This window comes from Malaclemys terrapin, chromosome 7 (assembly GCF_027887155.1).
Source record: "Malaclemys terrapin pileata isolate rMalTer1 chromosome 7, rMalTer1.hap1, whole genome shotgun sequence".
Taxonomy (NCBI): domain Eukaryota; kingdom Metazoa; phylum Chordata; order Testudines; family Emydidae; genus Malaclemys; species Malaclemys terrapin.
Genome location: NC_071511.1, coordinates 91,002,293 through 91,022,948, shown reverse-complemented (window position 1 = coordinate 91,022,948; position 20,656 = coordinate 91,002,293). Strand labels below are relative to the sequence as shown.

General features: G+C 41.6%; 1 protein-coding gene across 1 annotated transcript in view; it reads right to left on the bottom strand.

Moving 5' to 3' along the window:
* Positions 1–20,656, bottom strand: part of PCDH15 (protocadherin related 15) — a 1,464,924-nt gene that overhangs the window by 300,643 nt on the left and 1,143,625 nt on the right. The window contains exon 16 of the mRNA XM_054035363.1: positions 11,872–12,065. Coding sequence (XP_053891338.1) covers positions 11,872–12,065 — 194 coding nt within the window. The remainder of the gene's footprint in view (positions 1–11,871; positions 12,066–20,656) is intronic.

Genomic DNA, 20,656 nt, shown 5'->3' with positions numbered 1-20,656 from the left:
ACCCTCCCTACATAGTTCTCCCAGTGCACATCATCCTTAGGTACCTGAGCAGCCACTATCCACACTGTGTGATTGTTTAGCAACATGGGAAAATGTTCTCTAGGGAGTAGCTGCCAAACTTAGTTTCTCCTATAAACTAAAGAGATGAAAGTCTAGTGATTTAAGTGTAATAGTGAAATTTAAGTGAAAACAAAGCAAATTAAGCATCAATCACAATTTAAACACAAGTACAAAATCTCCATTAGAGTGCATGATATATACCTATAACACATAAATCACTGGGTGGTTACAGGCTATCATCTCCATGAATGTTTCAGAAGCTCTAATCTGAAGATTATTGACACAATGAATATAAATGGCTCTGATTTAGTTAAGAAGAGGCAGAACATTTAAAAAGGAAAAAAAGCAGACTCTAAACTTCATTAGGCAAAAGTCACTTTTTAAAATTTCGCTACTTCTTCATGTATTCTAAAATATGTCCCCAATCTCACTAATCTATTCTATGAACTAATGCTCTGGACACTTACATTATAAAATCTAAATGTTATTACATTGTTGGATTAAAAAATCCAATAGCTAAATGTTCAAAAATGAGTGCAATGGATGAGCCCATAAAAATTCATTGTACCATAGGCAACTGCATATTTACTTGGAAAATAACTCATTTGCACACACAAATGGTCACTTAGGACCTTTGTTACCTGTATGTGATATGCATAGGTAAATATTTGTTTGTACAAAAATTCAGGTGTTTATGGTGTACATTTTGCTTCCTCTGTTGAATATTCGACCCTAAAGTCTTTTTCTCTTCTTTTACATGGTTCTTTAATGTCCTAATAATGACCACACTAATATAAATTAAGTCTAGTTTAAAAAAAATGTGGGGTATTTTGCTCCTACATGAGGCCTTCAATATTTAGCAAATTTTCTTCAACACTTTAAGGTAAGGTCAAAGAAGTGAAAAAATGGCAACCCGTAAAATAGAAAGTATCACTATAATATTATATGACTACTATTTTGTTATTCCCAGTCCATTAGTGAAGTGCTCTCCACTTGTAGCCATTTAGTTTATAAGAGTACATAAAGGCCATATAAGCTGTTGGGAGAAAAGTATTATAGTATATAAAGTGAAAAGATACAGACCTGAGACTTTCCCACACTTTAAACATGATGGATGTACTATACACAACGTGGAAAGATGAAAATGTGATTTTCTGTACTGGGAAAACACTTCAGAACAGAGATCAGAACTAAGACCTAAACTTTGTCAAATTTTGGATCTGAAACTGAAAATACCAAATATCCTGAAAATTCCAGATCAAATATTGTCAGTTCACATACATGTATACGGTTGAATTGTAATTTTCATGTTGCACTTCCACCAGTGGTATTGGGAATTGTAGCACCTTTAAGGGGTATAGCTTTCCAGACAGGAAGGCTGTGGGAAGGACACTGCAGAAGGCCATGTTCTGTTTTGCAGATGCAGTTGGAATTGGTGACTGAACAAAGCAGGTCTCTTTCAAGAACCTTTGGGGGCATGAAGCATACCCATGTGCAGCCCCCCAGCACAGGTATAAATAGCAGTGTAGCCGGCGAGGCACAACTCAAATGAGTTGAGTAAAGACTTGCCTGAAGGGCATGGGTATGCACAAAAGTACACACTCCACTCACCCAAGCTGTGCCTCCCTATCAACCCTACTACTTTTAGCAGCGTAGCATCCCACTGGCTCCCTGCTGCTGGAGCAATTCCCCACCACAGGAAGACTCCAGCAGTGGGGAAAGGCTGGAGCAGCTCCCCACTGCAGGGAAAAACTCAAGAGGTTGGGAGGCAATGGGGAAAGGATCCACTAGCTCCCCGCTGCTGGAGCCTTCCCTCGCCATAGGGAAAGACTCTTGCATCAGGAAAAAGCTCCGGCGGGCAGTGGGGGGCGGGGGGGGGAGAAGAGGTTCCCTGCTGCATCCCCACTGCTGAAACCTTCCTGTTGCCAGTCTTTCAGCAATATGTAGCTACACATTGCAGGGTGGACATAGCTTGCTTTTCACTGCAGCATGTTGCTACACACACTACATGCTGCTGCCAGTGGTGTAGACATAGTCTAAGGCTGAAGAGACAATTTTGCAATTTTGGGGGACTAACCTAGTCTCTATTAAGAGGTCAGATTGTGATTAGAATCCAGAACAAAAAACTCAAGAGACTACTGGGAGATCCAGAATTAACTCTTGACAAGGCAATTAGAATTTGCCAAGCAGTGGAAGCCACCCAATCCAGACATAACCTTATTGAGGATGGAGAGTATTATGACACTGTTGTCTCGATTGAGAATCCAACTACCACAAGAAAAGAGACTTGAGACAGAAAGGCACATGGTGCTCATAGAATCAAGCAAGAACAGCACAAGGAATTGCACATGCTGTGATGACAAGCACAAGCCTGGTCGTGAACAGACGTATGAGAAAAGAGCAAGAAATGCAGCAGATTACATCACTGTGCAATAGTTTAGAAGCACCAACAGAGTATGCACAGCATGGACAAAGAGGATGATGACAGCAACACCATCTCAGTGGATTTTTTCATAGGAGAAGTGGGCACTATTTCCAGCAGAAGATGGATTTTCAACCTGAAATCAAATGGGACATTTATTAATTTTAACTGGACATTGTATACAAACTAATGTGTTGCCAGAAACAGTGTTTTTAGCACTAAAAGAAAAGTCACAGATAGCGAAAAGTAAGCAGATAAAAGCCAGGGCTTATAGTGGTGGTCTTATCCTCACTAAAAGGTTATATAAACTAGATATATGGATAAATAACAAATGTGTAGAAAATATAACATTTGTAATAGTACCAGGGAAAAGACAGCCCATGATTGGGTTAAAACTGTGTCAAGCCCTTGGTCTGATCAAGAGGGTGTAATCATCAGAGAAGTAGGGGAACAAAACAATCGAGGAAGAATTTGAGGATGGGATACGGATGTACTCAGAATACAAAATAGAGATGAAAGAGCCCAATTGTCCCACAACGCATACCTCGAGGAAAGTTTCCTTTGCCCTAAGGGAGAGGCTAAAAGAGGAGCTAGATAGGGTCATTGGTCTGGGAATCAGAGTGAGTACAATAACCAACAGAGTGGGTATACTAACCAAAAGACAGAACCTACTGACTTAAATTCATATATAAAAAGGAAACATTTCCTACTAGCTACCAGGGGAGAAAAGTTGACAGATGTGGCTACCCCTTTTAGGGACACAGTTTGGGGTCTGTTCACCACCTGAGATATTTCATAGGAAAACAACAATTTTTGACAGTATAGAGAGTGCTAAAGTTTATGCAGATGATGTTTTGATCAGGGGAAAAGCAGTAGAAGAGCATGACCAGGGGTTTTGGGCAACCCTGGAAAGAGCAAGAGGTGCTGCGTCAAAGCCAAACAAACACAAATGTAAATTCCATGTAATGGAAAATATATCCATGGGAGAACTTAACACCGCAAGGCATGCAGGGAGAGCACAGTAAGGCAGAGGCATGCCTGCCTCAACAGATAAGGAAGATAAACAAAGATCCCTTGGAATGGTGAACTGGGGAAATTCATGCCTAATCTAGCTGTCCAAACCAGCAACCTGAGAGCACCAGTGTGCAAAAATGTCTAATGAGCTCGGGATTCAAATCTTAATAAAGCGTTCGAAAAAGTGAAGGAGTTAGCTAAAGAGACCCTAGTCCTGAGGTACCATGACAGTAAGAGTAAAACTAAGTTGAGCATGGATGTCTCCAAGAAGGGTATTAGCACATTCCTCTTACAGCAGTATGGTCAAAACTGGAGACCAGTAGCTTGTGTGTCATTGGCACTAACAAAAACGGAGTGTTGATATACGCTGAAATAGAGGAGTAGGCTTTCACTTAAGTCCATGGGTGTAAGAAGTTTAATGTCTATATTTATGGGAGGCCACGAATCACTTATTACTATTGCCAAAAGGGGGAACTGAAGCAGGTCCCAGCCCAGGGTCCTGTGTAAGTCAACACCTGAGTAGGTGATCTCCCATCAGGGAGTCTACGTCCACTGCCCTGAACTACTTCCTTCCAATGCAGTCCCTTCCATTTGGGGAATGGCCCTGTGATGGGGTGGCTGTCCCTCACTGGCAGAACAGGGGTTAAAAGCAACCCTAGGGAAGCTGTGCCAGAGGCAGACAATTAAAAAGTGGCTGAGAGGAATGGTCAATCATGGCCCAGCAGGCTCATATAAGAAGGGCAGGCAGAGCACAGAGTTCAGTAACTGACTGGAATTTGAGGGGAGAAGACCGGGGAGCTAGAGAGAGCTCCTGGCTGGCTGCTAGGGCCTGCAGGCTGAGGCCCTGAAGTAAGGGGAGAAGAGGGTGCTGGAGCTGCATGGGAAGTGGCCCTGGGACAATGGACTGCAGTTGCCATTGAGGAAAGTGGCTGGGTGGAGACTGCAGGTCCCCCAGAAGGGGAGACCATGGAGTGTGGCTCAGCTGGAGAGAAGTGTCATGAAGAGGACACCACAGTGATGTTGGTCCAGGAGCAGAAGTGAGGGCAAGCGAGACACCATCAGAAGAGGGTGCAGAGCTATTTCCCAAGACAGCCAGTAGGAGGTGCCACAGTGGTGAGTCATGCCCCGTCACAGGCCCCTACAGTCCAAGTTGCTGTGGTGGCTTCTCTCTAGTAGTGACCTCTTGTGGACCCTGGGTAGCATCCTGTTGTGGTCCCAGATTTTTCTGGGTGAGGCAGTAAGTTTGGTGGGCTTGGAATCCCCACAAGGTCTCCATGCTTCAGTCACCTGAGCTCCTAGGCCTCTTTCTCAGTCTCCTTTGGCCAGGAAGACAGTGCTTGCTTCCTGATGGCTTACTCAGATGGCAGATTGGTGATCCTTCCCCTCAGGTAGGGAGGCAGCTAGCTCCTGCCTCTTCACCAATCAGCCATGAACTGAGCTGGGTTATCTCCTCCTCCTTCCACTCTCCAGGCCTGGCATTAGCTGCAGCTATAACAGGACAGGGCTAGCTGAACCTGAAGGCTCTCTCTAACTCCTTCTGTTCTGGTAGGTGGATTCTCTGCTTCATCACATTTAGACATGTAACCATTAGTCCCCATTATTGCCAATCCAATGGGATGGTGGAAAGTAATGTTAAAATAATAAAGCCGCTACTGAAAAAGGCTGCAGAATCTTATCTGTACTTAGTACTGTTAAACTATAGGCGGGCACCGGCAAAACACAATTTGTCACTTGCATTCATTCATTTTAACAGATCTCTGAGAACTAGAATACCTGTAATGTTAGATGCTGATGTCAGAGGAACTGGGGATTTGCGGAAGTATAAAGAGGCAGATAAAGCTCAACAAAAAGAGCAGTAAGATTTGGAGTCCTAAGAGCAGCAATCACTTCACGAACATCAATAGTGTACATCTATGATAATAATCATTGTTTGCAAACAACATAGATGTCATATAAAATTGTCATCCCAGCTGAACATTTACTGTGGTGGAATAGATGATGCCTTCTACTGTTTCGACTAGGGAGGGAAATAATAGGCATCAAGTTTGGTTACTTTGCCTGAGAATGTCTCAGTTAGGCAACAACAGGGCCGGTGCTACCATTTAGGCAAACTAGGTGGTTGCCTAGGGCACCAAGATTTGGGGGCGCCAAAAAGCAGTGCCCCGAATTTTTTTTTACACCGTTCCTACTCCCCGAGCGCGGTCGCCCCGCCACTTCTCCCACCTCCCAGGCTTGCAGCACCAATCAGCTGTTTGGTGCTGCAAGCCTGGGAGGGGAGGAGAATTAGAGCAGGGGCGGCGTGCTCGGGGAGGAGGCGGAGCAGAGGTGAGCTGGGGTGCCGCACGGCTCCCCGGGTCGGGGGGGTGGGGAGCTGCCGTGGAGGGGGGGGTGCCTCACGACTGGGGGGGGAGCTGCCTCAGGGCTCCCCACCCCAGCTCATCTCTGCTACGCCCCCTCCCCGAGCACGCCATCGCTGCTTCACTTCTCCCGCCTCCCAGGCTTGCGGCGCCAATCAGCTGTTTGGCGCCGCAAGCCTGGGAGGGGAGGAGAATTAGAGCGGGGGCGGCGTGTTTGGGAAGGAGGTGGAGCAGAGGTGAGCTGGGGTGGGGAGCTGCCTCATGGCTCCCTGGGGGAGGAGGAGCTGCCGTGGGGGGAGCGCCTCAGGGCAGGGGGGAGAGCTGCTGCGGGAGTCGCCTGAGGGTGGGGGGGGGGCGGGAAGCTGCCGCAGGGCTATGGGGGGGGCGCAAGGTGGAAGTTTCACCTAGGGCGCAAAACTTCCTTGCACCGGCCCTGGGCAACAACCACAATAGGCCAAGACAACAAGCCCCAGAACATAATGCCAGAACAAATGGACTTACTGCCTCCTGACAACAGCAGTTCTGATATATTTCAAGGGTGACCTGCAAGTTCAAGTAACAGTACAAGACACTTGAGGGATTAATTGACCATTGTTAGTAACTAGGTTGATTACAAGTATTTGAAATTGTGTTACATAAATGTTGTTTGTTAACTGTTGTTATTTGATTCTGGCTGGGAAAAGATTAGGTGGTTTTGGAAACTGTGCCTTTAAACAGCATAGGTTCCCAGACAGGAGATCTGGGGGAGGGGACCTGCAGAGAAAGATGGAACTGGTCACTGAATAAAGAGGTTCTCTTTCAAGCACCTTTGGCCCAGAGTGATTACTGAACACCACATTGCCCATATAGGGGGCAATGAAAAGCTACTCCATTCCCAAAGTGGCATTGGAGAGATTGGACTCATTTTCTGTCTTCTCTCTGCACCTCCTTGTGGAGTCCTCAGTGCATGCAACAAAGGTAAGAGGGGACCCACAGTAGTTACACAAAGGGGTAGAGGGCTACTTCTCACTCAGGTGTCCCTGACTACACAGAAATTGATCACTATCTGGGCCAGTGTACACCAACTGCTCATCAGTACTGTTTTAAGGTATGCTAGCATGTATGTACAAGTATAAAGAGATTTGTATGCATATTAGTGGACTCTCATTTCTGAGGACCTATTGCATCACTGTAGTCACCCTTCAAAGAGAAAATGCATTTACATTCAGTATGTTTTTCAAGACTGTTATGATGCAGATGGGCAGGTGGATAGACCTGATCTGGTGGATTGTTTTCATCATTAACTGTAATGATCCTACAGTCTAAGAAGAACTGGAAGAGGACAGAAAACCTTAAAAACTCCTCTATAATTGCTCATATATCACAAATGCCTTTCCTTTTTGTCAATACACTGGAAATTGCTCATGAATGACTCCTTAACTATGACATAAATAACGAATAGCTGATAGAATTAAGCATGAAACATTTGTCCTTGATTAATGTAATTAAATATAATTTAGTACACTTATACCATGTTACTAAGTCTAGCTAATAATGGAGATCTTAAGAATACCGAGTACAGTATCTTACCATATGGCTATAATGAATTACAAACCATTAATTTGAAGTGTTAATCAAAAATAAGACATAGAACTAAGCTAATTTTAAATTTGGATTCACAAAGCAGAACCTAGTCATTTATTACTTCATTTGACAATGAGATATTTTTCCTCATCTAAATTACTATTTCATGTTTCTTTACTTCTTATTGAACTCTTACTAAACCCAATTAAACTTTCCTATTTTTTCCCAGGAATAATGGTCACATTTGAGAGAAAATCCAGCTGTATTCCCCTCTTCTAAATATAGGAAATTTCTCTCACAAAGTCTTCCAAGGAAGAAAATTTATAAGTAGAACCATTGTACTTTACTGAATTAGATTACTCTTCAACTAAACTGCTATATCCCTAGGATGAAATCCTGCACCAATGAAGTCAATAACATAGCCTTTAGCCAGGAAATGCTATCAGCTGTAGATAAGTCAAAAACCACTAATAAACTTGAGTTTATAAAATATTCAGTATATAGTAGTCACCATTAAAAAGTTAATATTTGACCTCAATTACTACACAGTGTTACATGAAAAAACTTCAGTATTTCCCTATACTTTAAAAAGGAAACATGGTAAATAGGCCAATGAATTTCTGAGTGAGTGAATTCAAATGTTTAGTTTTCTAGTCTTCCAGAGAAATATCAGTTACTCATCACTTATCTCATTTTGTGCTATTGATAACTTAAAAAAATTAAACCAATCTAAATATATGAGTACTATTAACACATCTTTTCAGCTCTTTACTGGAATTCTAAAGTCCTCCTTCATTTAGTTGCTGTATAAAGAGGAAGCGACAAAAACAAGACCTAGTCTAAAGCTTGATTCCGGGTCTGTCCAAATAGATTCCCTCAAGCTTTCTGGGGAAACAAAAAGAGTTTCTATATGGTAGTCATTTTTTTTCCTTAGAGACTGTACCCTCTCCTTGAGCTGCTCTAAAAGCAGTGCAGCACTGTTCCTTTATAATATTGAGTCAGAGAGCCAAACATTCTCCTCAACTTCTCTAAACTATGAGAAGAATCTGCCTAAAGTCATTCCCTCCACCCCCAATATCTAGATTGATGCCACTTCACTTATTATGCAAACCTGGACAGTGTGCATCGGGGTCTGTTTTGCTCATCACATCCCTTAGTCTACGAACGCCCATAACTGGCATATTTTAAATGTATAAATAAATACATTTATAAATTAATGGAGATATCCTTTCTCCTAGAGCTGGAAGGGACATTGAAAGGTCATTGAGTCCAGCCCCCTGCCTTCACTAGCAGGACTAAGTACTGATTTTGCCCCAGATCCCTAAGTGGCCTTCTCAAGGATTGAACTCACAACCCTAGGTTTAGCAGCCCAATGCTCAAACCACTGAGCTATCCCTCTCCCATTTTGTAAGAGTGTATTAGATTTGGTACTGCTCCTCTAGCCCATCATTGTTAGGGTTTATGTAACCTCATTCATTCTTGGACTCTCTTTCTCTCAGATAAAATATTAAAGAATGTTCTGTATGTATGTTAGAATTCTGTCTGGAATTACTATGGGGAGGGACTGAAATATAATAACTGGAGAAATCTTCCTCTGAATGTTAGCAATACTCCAATAAGATTGTATGTGTGTTCCACAGATCACACTGTCTTCTTATTTGTTGTATTCATGGATAAAAATTAAGGTCATATAGTTGTTCTAGATCCTAAGAGATGTCCACCGCAAGAATCTCAGGGAGAGAGCTATATATTTGAACTAAAACTTCTTTATAGAACACATTCTTTAGCTACCAGGATTTCTTTTCCCCAAAAACATTTCAGATTTGTCAAACTTCATCTTAAACCCTAAACTAAACTTCTGCAAAGATTTAAATGTGTTTATCTCCTCAAAGTACTCAAAAACAGCAAGATCCCATACATATGCAGCTTTACTTTGTGATGTACCTCAGGTACAATGTGCACTGTATAATGCATTTTGTCACATACTCTCTCAGCAAAGGATTCTATGACTATAGCCAGTAACAAGAGTGCAAGTGGGCACTCTTGCTTGATTCTTTAATGAACAATCAAGCAAAATCTATTGCCATTTATTCAAACGATTGCTCCGGTATCAGTGTATGGGATCTGAGAATAGTGGAGTTACCCCCTTAATATGAATTAAGAATTTATTCAAAGATTCTATTTCTCTGAATGAAATAAAAGAAGCCTGTGTGCATTACCTAACTTTAGAGCCAAGTGAGTAATTTCCAGACTCTTTCTTCTGTTGCCATCTGTCTATCTTAGATAAACCTTGTCTAATCTCTGACTAGTAATTTTGGGTGATTCACATAAGATGTCTGAGAGAGGCCTGATTTACTGAAAGTTCTGAACATCCACTCTCTGGCAGTCAGGCTCCTTGAATGCATCTCATGTTGGACACTCAAAAACAGAGGCACCCCAAATCACTAGTCAATTTTGAAAAAAAATATGTCATAAGTCTATAACAAAATAGACCAATGGAACTACAAGAAGTGAGATCTTAACTTGCTTTTGTTGAATACTGTAATAATCAGCCTCTCTAATAGAAGTAAGGAATTCATCCCCCATCAGGATACCATTAAAATATAGATGTTAGGGCATGTGTTAATAATTCTTTAAAGATTTGGTAAAGGGTTTATTACTAGTGAAAACAGTGCTGTAGAGCAGTGGTCTCCAAACTTTTTTGATCGCGCACCCCATCAGTAAAAAAATTTTGAGCACACAGCCCCTGCTCCCGGCTGAACTGTAGAAGCAAAAAAAAAAAAACAAAAAAAAAGCTGCTCGGACTCCCGGCTGAACACACTGTCCTTGGAACACACTTCTCTAATTCTTGCCCCCGAAGGATCCTCTTTGGAGACCACTGCTGTAGAGAATGAAAAGTCTATCTTCGACCAAGGTGTAATGGACACCATGAATACTAAGAGAGCTAGCCTTTGAGTCAAATGCTTTAAATATTTTAACAACAACCGTAAAGATCTTCCTGTTCCATGCTAGTGTTCAACAAGTAAATTAGTTGTATTGCAGAGCCAACTAATCAGGAACCCAGTGTGCTAGGAACTATACAAATACATAACACTACACAGTGTCTGCATCAAAGAGTTTACCGTCTAAATTGAAACATGCTGTAACAGAAGAGTGTAACACGTGATAAGAGGGAAGGGAAGACAAAATGTAAGACAAAGTGTATGAGTTTAAGATGAACTTTGACAAATCTGAAATGTTTTAGGGGAAAAGAAATCCTGGCAGCTAAAGAATGTGTTCTATAAAGAAGTTTCAGTTCAAATATAAGATCACATGTTTACAGAGCTTAGTTTGTAAATAGTCTGATGGATCAGCATATTCCAATAATTTGGAAATATATAGTAATTTGGAATAAACAAATAACATCCCAGCTCAATTTAGCCACCATAGTGTGCTGATTGCTTGCAGACTTAACAGCAGAAGCTGGTCTTGGGGGGCAGGGGACAGGCATCTGGGTAAACTCACATGATGATACCTTCCTCTTACATTGACTGCCCAATTTGTGAATGTGAGAAACATTGAGAGGTGCAGTTACACAAGGCTGCCATTTCTCCCAGTCCCCTTAATTGGAGAATTGACTTGTCACATTTTCAGCACAATGACGCCTTATTGGCATTGGGCCCAGAACATGTCATCTCAACCATTGTTATGTATTTCTCTACACAGTAGTGAAGTGCCAACATTTTTGCTTATTTTCAGCACACAGAAATAGAGAACAAAAGAAGCAGGAAAGTGGGACTGGATAGCTTTATTTGGGGAACACGACAATCCTGAGCCAACCACAGACAACACACAAACTGCTCTGATCTGACAGTAGTCTGAGATTAGACATTAAATGACTTTGCTGGTGTGAATTTAGGTTTTAGTGGTGTGTACTTCATTATTTAAACAGCTTGCAATTTATATGACAAAATAAGCCAAGTCCAGATGAACATGAATACTATAATACCTTGTCACCTGGGCAGAAGGCAGTTGCCAGCTGAGGGATCATTCTGAAGATACTATTATTAATAATTTCTGCATCATAGCAAGCAATGTCCAGACAACCAGCATCTATCTTCCTTTCTCTCACTTTTAATTTCTCATACAAACAAGGACAGATTAAAATTAAATTATTGCCTGTTGAATTTTAAAAGGAGATAATTCAAGGGGAATGAAATAGTGAAAGTTGTGAGCTGCAGAGAATATGTAAATAAGCCATGAAAATGCAAGTATTAGACTAATTTCTAATATAGTACTTATCAAAAGAAAACTTGAAGTGGGATCAATGCACAAAACAGAATAAATTGAAGCCATCTCCCTCTGAATGCCCAATGCAGCGCAGATTTTTACAAATAAGAGTACGCTGTGCTTCTTAAATTTAATTGCTGGGATAGACATAGGTTAAAAAATACTTTTTATTATATAATTAATTACCTTCTCTGTGCAGGAGGAGCATTGTCAGATGCTTTGACAGTGAGTGCATACGACCTCCCTACTGACAATACAACTCCTGGAGCGATAGTGATAAGGCCCGTTCGGTCATTAATGATGAAGTCTCCCTGGTCCCCAGCCAGAATTTCGTATATGATCTGCCCATTTGGCCCTTGGTCTGCATCTATGGCACTGAGCTGCAATTGAAAATCAGAATGTAAATACTTAACAATCAACTTTCCATCCTATTTTATTTTCTCCCCAAAAGGGATCTTGCTTTGGAGAAGAACATTTTCAAAGCAAGAAGAAACAGTCTGCATCTACTCACTAAAAATATTGTCAAAGGAAAATGTAATTTAAAATAAGAATATCATAAAATGAGTAAAAGAAAATCCTGCATCATGAAAAAAAATCCAAAACAATCAATCCTGAATTTATTTAGGACTTCAAGTAAACTACGAAATCTAAGCATTAATGAAAGGCTAATTAATACAACATTGATGTTATTCTTTATAGATAGGAATTTCTGCCACTGGCTAAAAAAACCCAACCAAACATGTTATTTACAAGAAAAAAATAAACGTTTGAATTGGAGGTCTGAAGTTCATTCGTGGAAAAGTTCCCTACCTCGGTCTTCCTTAAAATTGTATTGGGATAGTGCTGTTGCTGCCAAAAGTTATGATATATTCAAGTCTTGCATAAAAACCTGTTCATGTTAAGGGGGGGAACAATGGCATTATCATTTGTAGGCGGTGGGACTAGGAGGTGTACCACAGACTGATTAGATAACCAAGTCCAGGTGAAATGATAAAGGTGCACGTTCACACACACATCTATGAGCGAGAGAGATACTATATGCTGGAAATCCAAAACCATTTATTGCAACTCTGTTTTTGACATTTCTCCCACAAAATTATAAAGCTCTGATACCCAGGCTGTGCAAGTTTAAGGTCAGATATCTTATGATCCATTAGGGCTAGAAATGAGAGTTTATGCCATTGGAAATGGTAGATTCCTATCTTTGTAATGAGATACACAGCAGCTCTTGCTTCTTACTCCTTGTGTATTACCAGTATATGATATGCACAGTTTCTGATAGGAGATATAGGGAATGTGTGTTTTTTTACCAAGTGCACTAAGCTGACTTGGAATGACAGGCATATCCTGTATTGAATAGACATTGTTAATATTATCAATGCACTATATTCACACAACAGGCATATATAGAACAAGTAGGCAATGTTTTCACTTCAGTTGCTTGGGATTCAGGAAGACTATATTTCTTGAGAACAGATCAAAAGTATGCACATTTTAGCATTTCTCTTTCCATATGCAGAATGAACAGATTATTCCATAAAAAGCACGTAAATATCTATACATAAATCTGTGGTGGTGCTTGTCCATTGAACTTTATCTCATACATTAAAACAGCCATCTTAATTAATAACACATTACAAAATGAAAAAAAATGAGGTATTGCATTCTGCTACACTCAGATGTGGGGGAAATAGTTGAAGTATCATTATTAAGCGTGTTTATTAGGGTAGTGCCTAAGGACCATTCAGGAATGGTGTCCCATTGTGCTAGGCACTGTATAAACAGAATGACAGACAATCCCTATTTCAAAAAAAGTTTACAATCTAATAGACAAGACAGACACAGGGTGAGGGAAAGGGATATAGCACACAAGCAGAATGAACAATGTAATGGCAGCAAACATCACATTGGTTCCATGATTTTGGGAGGGTGAGGGGTTGAGGAGGGGTGGGTAGTTAGGACGGGATCAGTTAAATGTAAAGAAAATTGAAGGGAGAAGGGACACTGAAAGACAGAGGTGAGGGAAACAGGGCGGGGGAAGCTGAGGAGGTGAAGAGACTCTGAGGGAGGGAAAGGGAGAGGGTTGGAGCAAACAGTCAATCAGCACAGTGCAGACAAACTTCAGTAAAACCATAGGAAGTTCTCTGAATGTCTCATGATCCGTAATTTGACTGCTTCTGCAGCTTCCTAATGGCAACATCTCTAGCTGGTTCCTCTCTGTAGTTTTTCCCGGGGGGGGGGGTGGGGGGGGTGGGTGGAGGGAAGCAACACCTGGGGCCTAGTTTCCTCAGTTCTGAATCAAGTATGTGTGTGTTGTGATGCATACTGGAAACTCCAAAAATAAAACCTGTGAATTCCAGTACCTCTTGATTGATTAATGGGGAATATTTTCTTCCCACGAAATATGTAGTTTGTTGATATAGACAACAGCCAGTACATCAACATGGCCTACTGGAACCTTTGGCTGCCAGCCATAGAGCATGTACTGGCAGCATGTCCATCAGCTCACCTTCCTGGGTGAACAGCAGTGAAGTGAAAGTGACAAAAAAAATTTTTTCACATCTCCCCCGCTGCTCATGTTTGGTGTTGGGCAGCAGAAGGCTGAAGCATCAATAGGCATCAGTTGGTACAGGAGAAGAACAGCAGGGGATATGGAAAACTGTAAGAACCAACACTAAGCAGCTCTGACTTCAGAAGTGCTCCCCTGCAGGGCTCATACACAGAAGAATGAAAAAGCGATGGTTCCTCTAAGATTCCTACTGGCAGATCTGCCTTCCTGCTTTCTTGCTCCCACAGCCCCAATGCAGCCACAGGCTCAGCAAACATGGAGGCAGGTTCAGGTAACTGTCTGGGAGCCAGAAATCCTCTTCTTTGCCTCTGCATCACTCAGTAGGCTGGCAGAAGTATATGTGGAGGTGGCCTATCGCCAGCCTGTCACTCAAATCCTCTCCTGGATTAGAATATAATGTAACTTATTAATCAACATATTATTACACTGCCAGCCCTGGTCATGTCACTGTAGTTCAGAGAACATTATTCACAACCTTAGAGCCATCTGCTCCCAAGACCTCTGGTGAAAGGGAGACAAGAAGGAGGAAAACATGCACAGTATCCTGCCACTAGAACAAGCAGGGAGAGTACAACCAAAGCTGTAGCATGCAAGATAATTACATTTACATATGATTCTAAGCTACAGGGAGTGAATAAAACACTGAGGGATGTAGCTTTTTTTCAGAATATTGATAGATTACACAAATAGGCTCAGTGGAATATCAATTTTAATGTGAAGAGTGAGGCACTTAGCCAAAAACAATACCCAAATTCAGTATAGTAAAAATGCACTGAATTAGTTAATATGATCAGAGGAAATGATCTGGATGTATTGGTAGATCCAACATTCAAATTATGGATTCAGCATGCAGCAGGTGACAGAGGCTGTTACTGCTGTTGCACGCTATGCTATGTGTAGAATCAACCTTTTCTCAAGAAGCAACAATGGATTAAATAAGGTATAGAGAGTTATAATTAACTGTACTGTAGGTAAGATGCACTGACCCTGAAATTAAAGTGCATTATTGTCTTCACATATAGTATAGCAATATAAGGTGCATTTCCAAGTGAACAAAGGTATATTAAAGTTTACTTTGAACTATTTTTTGGATACATACTTCGTTAGAACAGCCAAAGCTCTTCACAGCTTTCTCGAGAGGTAGCATGGTATCATACTCAGGTTGAATGTTTGAAATATTTTTTAATAATGAAACCTTTCAATTGTTTTCAAAATAGTAAGCAACTCATGTTAGAAAGTTATTAAAAAAAATCAAAGTGTCACACACTGTCCTTGGAACACATTTCTCTAATTCTTGCCAAATTCTGCATAGGACGTCCTATAAACTGTGTAGTTTCATAACTGCTCTACATTCCATATGATGGTGTCTTTGGTGTTTCAGCTTAATACCCTGTGATGCTTAGATAAAGACAACACATCAAACTGCAGCACATAAAATCCACTTTCTATACTCCCTTAGGGTCTGCAGAAGCACCTCCAGTGAAAAAGCACGGATGCGCCAGTTTTTTAGATCTTAAACATCACTCAAACTGCATATTCCTGTAATCAAATATTCTACATTTACCCTATGCAATTGCTCATACTTATTAACCTTCCAAAGAAAACTTCTTATAAAAACTTGATGACATAGTTAAAGTGTTAAAATACCCTTCCGCACTGAACACCAACAATAAAAACACACACAAGAAAAAGAAAAAAAAAATCTTTGAAAAATCCGAGGTCCTAAGTATTTAACTTCAGTAGTTGGGGCAGGGCCAGTTTTTACTGTGACAGCATGAAAAGAGAAATCAGTTGAATATACAAATATATAAATTAGTAAGGTTAATTCAATTTACAAAGAAAAAGCTTTGAAAATTTAAGTAATCTGAATAACACTTTTGGGTCAAAAAGATGTCTGAAAGGTAGAACTGAAGTCCAAGAACTGGCATCATACTTTATAATTTTGGAAATTCAAACGGCAGGTGTCTTAAGGTGATAGGACTTCATAATTAATATGATTTTGGAAATATTTTGAAGTCAAAATACATAGAAAAAGTAACAGACTAAATAGGATTTATTCTACTTCCTCAAAATATCTCTTGCATACAGTAACAGTAATTTGGTTACCTTTAAAATGTAAGAAGATTAATAATTTTGCAATGACGTATTCTACAGCTACTCAACCCAGCAAGAGCTAGTTTGGTAGCAGGCAAATGGAAAACTATAATAAGAAATATTATTAACGTCGCATCTGATAAAACCATATACTTGATGAGTATGCAAACTCTGATAATCTCAATCACTTTAAACTTGAAGGGAGGAACTGGACTATACCATTAGACCTGGGGTCACTTTAGAAGTGACCGTTTCAGAGAACCTGTTATGAAGCTAATAAACATATGACCATCAACACTTCTAGTGGTCCCACATCTGTCATGAACTAACTTTCAATCAAGTTGGTCTGAATCCCACATGCCATTCACCATTAGTTTCTGCTGACGTAAATTGAATTGAACAGATATTATCTGCCAAACTGGTTTGTCTCCCAACACCCATACTTGGAAGGACTGTTCCAGTCAAGCAAGTCTGATTTTTCAAAGTCATATTTAATTAGTATAAATTTATTTCAGCATTATGGGTAATTTTATGAAAATTACCATGTAAACTATACAGCTGAGTCATTTTGAGCAATATGCTACTGAGGACTGCCATGACCTGGCTGTCAAAACTCAGACAGCAACCATGCACATTTTTCATTTTTTTCCTTGGGCTCCCCCACGTAATTCAGCAACTGCTTCTGCTAGAAAATGTGCATATAATCCAATATATACTCCATCAAGTTATTGATTTGGACTAATCAAATGTAATAGTAATTAGAGCATAACAAACTATGGTTAAAGCCCTGGTCTAGACACACAATTTCACTTAACCCCTTTCCAGTCCAACCAATCAGTTTGAACCCTTAGATCGAGTTTATATATTACTGCATTTCTTGATGTATGCAGAGAAACCTGATTTTACAAAGGTTTCAAGGAATATGCAATACATTTTAAAATCAAAGTGTCATAAAAATTAATTTTGACTTTAATAAAAATTCAGAGCTGGGACCAGATATGAATTTCATTTAATGTGGACACTCAAACATTCAGGGATTATCTGTACTTGAAATAAAACATTTAAGATGTGCTTTGGGGGCCAAATTTTCTCTTACCTTATATCTAGCTTCTTATGCTCTCAGTTGTTTGCATTTAACAACTTATCTACCTTGTGCTTAAAAACTATTCTGCAGGAATGCCACAAAAAGACAGACAGACACACAGGTGTCTGTAAACAAGTACAGGCAGAAAGCTCTAGGTGCATTTTTACAGGATATTTTATGGAAATTTAGCTGCAAATGCTCACAGGATTCATTGCAAGATGTAGGTTTAAGAAATCAACAGGAACAAAGACATGACACATTGCAAATATAAAAAATGTATTATTTAAAATACAGGATATGCATATTTGGTCTTTAAAAAAGATTCTTAACAAATTGTCAGTACTTAGTGTGCATTGGATTGCAAAAATCCTACTTTACATATTGTCTGAAATATGTTTTCTAAATGAAAAAATGCTGATTGTTTAGATGATAAGGAGTTAAATCTCAAGCATGTCACATTTTAGGGCAGGTCTACACTACATCAGGGATCAACGCTCTGAGATCGATCCATCAGTGGTCAATTTAGCTGGTCAAGTAAAGACCCGCCAAATAGATTGCAAATCACTCTCCAGTCAACCTCTGTTTTCTACCCCCAACAAGAAGAGTAAGGTAAGTTGATGGGAGATTTTCTCTCGTCGACTCCCCAAGGTGTAGACCCCGCGGTAACTCGACCTAAGGTACGTCGACTTCAGCTACGTTTTTACGTAGCTGGAGTTGCGTTGCGTAGGTCGACTTACCGCGGAAGTGTAGACATAGCCTAAGATGATGACAAGACAATTCATGAAGAGATATAAAAGAGTTAATTTTATTATTTTTTTAAATAACATTAGCTGTAATAGAACTAATAATACTCTTTACAACCATTTATACTGCAAGCAAGAGACATGCAATACAGATGTTTCCACATGCAGATCTAGTAATGCACTACCATTTCTGATCTTCAGCAACATGTCTGGCCACCATGACCATGCATGGCACTGAGTGAGGTGTTTTTGTGCCACATGACAAGCAGGAGCTAGGACAGGACCTCAAAAACCATTTTTAATTCTTACCTGAAGCAGGATTATTTAATGTCTCCAGAAGTGAACAACTAATGCACTAATCCAGTGGTTCTCAACCTTTCCAGACCACTGTAGCCCTTTCAGGAGTCTGATTCATCTTGCATACCCCCAATTTTCACCTCACTTAAAAACTACTTGCTTACAAAATCAGACATAAAAATACAAAAAAGTGTCAAAGCACATTATTACTGAAAAACTGCTTATTGTCTCATTTTACCATATACTTATAAATCAATTGGAATACAAATATTGTACTTACATTTCAGTGTATAGTGTATACAGCAGTATAAACAAGTCATTGTCAGTATGGAATTTTAGTTTGTACTGACTTCGCTAGTGCTTTTATGTAACCTGTTCCAAAACTAGGCAAATATCTAGATGGGTTGATGTGCCTCCTGGAAAACCTCTGAGTACCCCCAGAGATACATGTATCCCTGGTTGAGAACCACTGAATTAATCCACTCCCCTACTTATCCTCCTTTTCTTTTTATCCATAGACTTATTTAACTGTTATTATGACAAATGTACTGTAAAATCTTCTGAACATGGACATATCAGAATGATACTTTCCTCTGATAAAAAAAATAGGGGGAATTAAGATAAACAGAAAAAATAAAATTGGTTACTTTTGTTTCATACATTTAAAATACAGTTTCAGACAAGAAAAGCAGTGCATACATTGCAAAGGAAGCTCAGGAGTGATTATGTAAACAGAATAAAAACACAATACAAAAATACAGTAAAGATCCCTTTTGTAGCTTTCATAGGCCAAGAAAGTTTTTGGCTTCCTGTAGCGGGGCGGCCTGGCTTCCAGGCGCCCCAGGAAGCGATGAGCCAGAAAAGCCGCCAGAGTGGGCGGAGCCACCACAGCCTGTCCCCGCCCCCCGGAAGTCAAGGGGCGGGACAGGAAGTATAAAGGCCAGGCCCCAGCGCTCAGTAGCTGGCCGGCAGCGGGAGAGGACAGACGCTGGTGCCCGAGCTCCCGCGGACCTGAGCCTGCCGAGAGCCCGGTACCCTGAGGCGGACTGGCCGAGCCTGCCAAGAGCCCGGTACCCTGAGGCGGACTGGCCGAGCCTGCCGAGAGCCCGGTACCCTGAGGCGGACTGGCCGAGCCTGCCGAGAGCCCGGTACCCTGAGGCGGACTGGCCGAGCCTGCCGAGAGCCCGGTACCCTGAGGAGGACTGGCCGAGCCTGCCGAGAGCCCGGTATCCTGAGGAGCAGTCTGAGCTTCCCCCCGCCGAGGGCCCAGAGGGAGCGACAGACCTACCTGGTGCTCGGGGCCCGGAGGAGCCCATGATCTGTGACCCAGCAGACGGAACTCAGGAGGAGCAGGTACCCATGGAGGAGGAGATGGGAAGTGGCCCGGGGATAGCAGACCCCGAACCCATGTCAGTGTGTTGCGGTCAGGATCCCCACTGACTGCGCGGCAGATGGACTGCTGCGGATAGGGCCCCGGGCTGGAACACAGTGGAGTGGGTGGGCCTGTGTTCCCCCCTGCCACCCCGCGCCGGGTGGCAGTCTCTCCTCCTCCTTGTCCAAGGGGCCTGGGCCCCTGACAGACTATCCGTTGGCTGCCCTGCCCTGACCTAGGGCCTGGGCTAACCCAAACTGACCCAGCCCCAGCTACAAGGCCTGGGCCACTGACTGACTATTGGTTTGCTGCCCCGCCCTGACCCAGGGCCGGAGCTGTTAATTGTCTGCTCAGCCCCTGCACAAAGGGCCTGAGCTCAGAACTGTTAATTGTCTGCTCAGCCCCTGCATAAGGGCCTGAGCTCAGAACTGTTAATTGTCTGCTCAGCCCCTGCATAAGGGCCTGAGCTCAGAACTGTTAATTGTCTGCTCAGCCCCTGCATAAGGGCCTGAGCTCAGAACTGTTAATTGTCTGCTCAGCCCCTGCACAAAGGGCCTGAGCTCAGGACTGTTAATTGTCTGCTCAGCCCCTGCACAAAGGGCCTGAGCTCAGGACTGTTAATTGTGTGCTCAGCCCCTGCACAAAGGCCCTGAGCTCAGAACTGTTAATTGTGTGCTCAGCCCCTGCCCAAAGGCCCTGAGCTCAGAACTGTTATTCGCTTTGTAGCGGGGCGGCCTGGCTTCCAGGCGCCCCAGGAAGGGACGAGCCCCACCCCGGAACTACTACACTTCCAAAGGCAAATTTTGCAGAAA